The sequence below is a fragment of the Aplysia californica genome, unplaced genomic scaffold, assembly GCF_000002075.1.
Source record: "Aplysia californica isolate F4 #8 unplaced genomic scaffold, AplCal3.0 scaffold00509, whole genome shotgun sequence".
NCBI lineage: Eukaryota > Metazoa > Mollusca > Gastropoda > Aplysiida > Aplysiidae > Aplysia > Aplysia californica.
This window is the reverse complement of record NW_004797779.1, coordinates 192,090-195,664: the sequence shown is the minus strand read 5'-3', so window position 1 is coordinate 195,664 and position 3,575 is coordinate 192,090. Positions and strand designations below refer to the sequence as shown.

Here is a 3,575-nt window from a genome sequence, read left to right as displayed (position 1 = left end):
GGGGGGGGCACATTCAACCTCGTACCCCTGTACATGTACTAGTAGGAACACATCTGTGTTATTTCTCCTTCAGTGGATAAAAGAACAAGAGATCATACAATTCTTGGTGATTATAGTAAGTTACTGTGACAACTTTTCCCCATTCATTAGGAACAAACCAGTTTCATCAAAAAGTATAAACCAATGTACAAAAGGAGAGAGAAAGGAAGGCCAACATACCATTGCAGGGGAAGCAACCTCAGAAAACCTTTGTCATTTTTGTATTTCCCTGATTGCGTCCCTTGGTTGTAGCTCGTATTTGAAAAGTGTTGTGTATGGGTTGTTTTTATTTTTGTTTTTGTTATTCCTTCAGTTGAGTGAAAGAGTCCTCCAAGAGATTCGCTCGTTCTGCAAATCTATTTGAAAATATGTGAGGCATCGTGGTGAAATCAGGCGCTCGTCAAAATAACGAATTTTTATAAAATGTTGGCATTTCTGTCCATTGGGATTTTTTTTTTAAATTTATTTTTGACTCAACACCTCTAGATTCTAGTATCCATTTAAAATTACACTCGAGGATTTTTACTATAAACCGTTGATGAAAGGCATAAAAAATGTAAATTTTCAGTTTCTAAGGACTCTCAAGCTAAGAAGTCACCAAACTTTGGCGGCCATTTTCTCGCTAATTTCTCCTCCGAAACCAGGCGACCCTCACCTTCTTCAATCACAGATATCTCCACTTCTATTCATGACAGATGAGTAATTCTTTTTTTTTTCTACTGAAAGCAAGACAAATGAACAAACTTTAAAAATGATACCAATAGTTCAAATTGTCCCCCCAAAAACATTGATGAGCGCCTGATTTCACCATTCTGCCTCCCATATTTTTCTCACCTAAGGCTATTCAGGTCAATGTTACTCGCATGTCATTCTATGGCTTCCTTATTAAACTATATTTTTTAGTTTTAGTAGAGGGTTTTACGGCGCTCGCAACTGCATAAGGTCATATGAGCGCCATTCAAGGAAATAACACCCCATGACGAGCGTGAACCACAGCTGCTGCTTGGTGAAAGAGGAAAATTTATCCTTTTGGATTTAAAAAAAACAACTCTTTCCTTAGACTCGAAGATGAGAGACTGCACTGTTAAAGTTGCGCTGTGTGGGGATTTCCTGAAACTCTAATGTATTCAAGAATGTTTTTGTTCTGTCTTTCTTTCCGCCTTTCTGTCTTCCTTTCTTTTTGTTCTGTCTTTCTTTCCGCCTTTCTGTCTTCTTTTCTTTTTGTTCTGTCTTTCTTTTCGCCTTTCTGTCTTCCTTTCTTTTTGTTCTGTCTTTCTTTCAATCTTTCTGTCTTCCTTTCTTTTTGTTCTGTCTTTCTTTCAATCTTTCTGTCTTTCTTTCTTTTTCTCTTCCATTCTTTTCCTTTCTTTCTCTGTTTCTGTCTGTGTTTCTTTTTCTCTTTCATTCTTCTCTTTTCTTTCTTTCCTTCCTTTCATTCTGTCGTTCACGTGAGACCTAACATGTCCCCTCCTATCTCTCCCCCCTCCCCCCTCCCCCCTCCCCACAGATGTAACATCACCAGTAGTCCAGAGACTGCCCTCGAGACCTACCTCACCCACAACCACGACACCGTCATCATAGACGCCAGGCAAACCACCACCAACACCAACAGCAGCAACAGCAGCAGCAGCAGCAAAACCACCACCAGCACCTTCGACGCGGAGGCTCTGTGCAGGTAGAGTAATCTAGTATAGTGCTGTCAAACATTCATGGTACAACCAAAGAGTCTACATAACAAGATAGTCCACTCCTCACTTTGAGCCAATAAAAAAATGACTTCAAAATTCGGTGGCGCCCTCTTCGCAAATGCGCCCCTTTTGTGAACAGAGTTACCCTACTTGTGTTTTTAAAAATCAAATGAAACTAACAAGTTTTTGAATAAATGAAAATTGAAATTTTGGAAGAACGCTTTTTTAAAATGGTGGCGTGGACAAAAAACCTCCTCCGGAGGAAGGGGTGATGGTTTTCTTCGTTTAATTTGACTTTAGAATGAAAGGCGAGAGGTCATTAAAATTTTAAAAACCTAAAACTCCGCACTGAACAAACAGGAACTGCTGATGAACAGCAGTCGATCTGCGCACGCAAGGAGGTGCTATTCCAATTCTTCTTCTGGAGAAACGAAAGAGAGCTTCAAAACAGACTGCAGCGCCATCTGAAGCAAAGAGCGGACTTCCGGTGGACACTTCTTTGGCTGAGTGGACCATCTTGTTATGTACTATCTTTGGTGCAACTGTCAAATACCTCCTCAACTATCCAACATATGATAAACTCTCCAACTTCTTTTGCACAGTGACTTGTATCAATTTGTCTTAACAAATGGTTGATGGTGAGGTGAAATTTGACAAAGGAGAAGTGTTGAAGACCCTGGAGGAAAAGTTGCGGGATGAAGAAGACAGGGAGACAGCAGAACACCACGCAGTCATTAGGATGCGGGACATGGGGATAGAGAGAGGGGAGAAGGAAGAAAGGAACGATTATCTGGAAAGGAAAGACGTCGCCATCATCAGACAGCCACCTGAACAATCAGTATGGATACCTTGCGGGCTTTGGTGCTGGGGGGAACTGAGCACTTCTGGACCTGTCCGGTGTGAAATGGCGTTGTTGCCCAGCACAGGTAATACAGGTAATACAGGTCTTAACAAATCAATATTTTTGTAAACACCTGTTAGCTCTATTCTAGAAAAGAGCTTAATAACTACATGTACTAATAAGAAATGCTAGTCAATGATTTCTAAATATTTTTAAAAGTTTACAGCTGGGGCAATACCGCTTTAAAAGGCAAGTTCGTCATTTTTATCTAATCGCGACATTATGCCTATATGCTATTGAACGTATGTTTTTAGAGCTTTTAGTGCACGAATTGTTATTGTGTTCACTATAAAACTAATTTCTTTTAACTAGTTTTGCCACTAAAAGTGTCATTGGTGAGCTGTGACCTAGGCAATATGCGTACGCAAAATGTGTGTGAGAAACGGGAAGTGCTGTGAACAATCCCTTTTTCCGCATGATGGAGACTTATAGTATTTCATTATAAATTTATGAAGAAAAGATTATAAATCTCGATGAAAATAAGACAAATTGATACAAACTGCTCTGCAAAGTAAGGCTGACAGGGATTCATCCGTTAATGAGATATGTGAGGATAAGTTGCACAAGGGATTTTTGACCGCTCTATAGCTGGGTACCCGTTCGATGAACAGACTCAAAAGAATCGATCGTCAAGTCATTGTGGAATTAGTGCGCACTGTTTGTGAACGGAAGCCTCACTTGTTTACAATGGCGTCTTAGAAGACGGACTTTCTCTAGATAAGATCTAAACGAAACTTATGAAAAAAGTGAAAATTGAACTACGGTGACTTAAGACTCCTTAATTTTACTGTGCACCCTTTAGATGATTCTGAACCACGATTAATTTTCTCCAATTCGAAAGTTAAATGGTTCGGAAGTTTTTTGACAACCAAAGTGGCGAACTTTCACAAATATAATATATAGATATATATGTGTATATTATTGTCAAACCTCTAAGGAGCCCCCCC

General features: G+C 39.7%; 1 protein-coding gene across 1 annotated transcript in view; it reads left to right on the top strand.

The window, feature by feature from the left end:
* Positions 1-3,575, top strand: part of LOC101860764 (high affinity cAMP-specific and IBMX-insensitive 3',5'-cyclic phosphodiesterase 8B) — a gene marked incomplete at its 5' end in the record, with an annotated part of 121,319 nt that overhangs the window by 25,462 nt on the left and 92,282 nt on the right. The window contains 1 exon segment of the mRNA XM_013086826.2: positions 1,547-1,714. Coding sequence (XP_012942280.1) covers positions 1,547-1,714 — 168 coding nt within the window.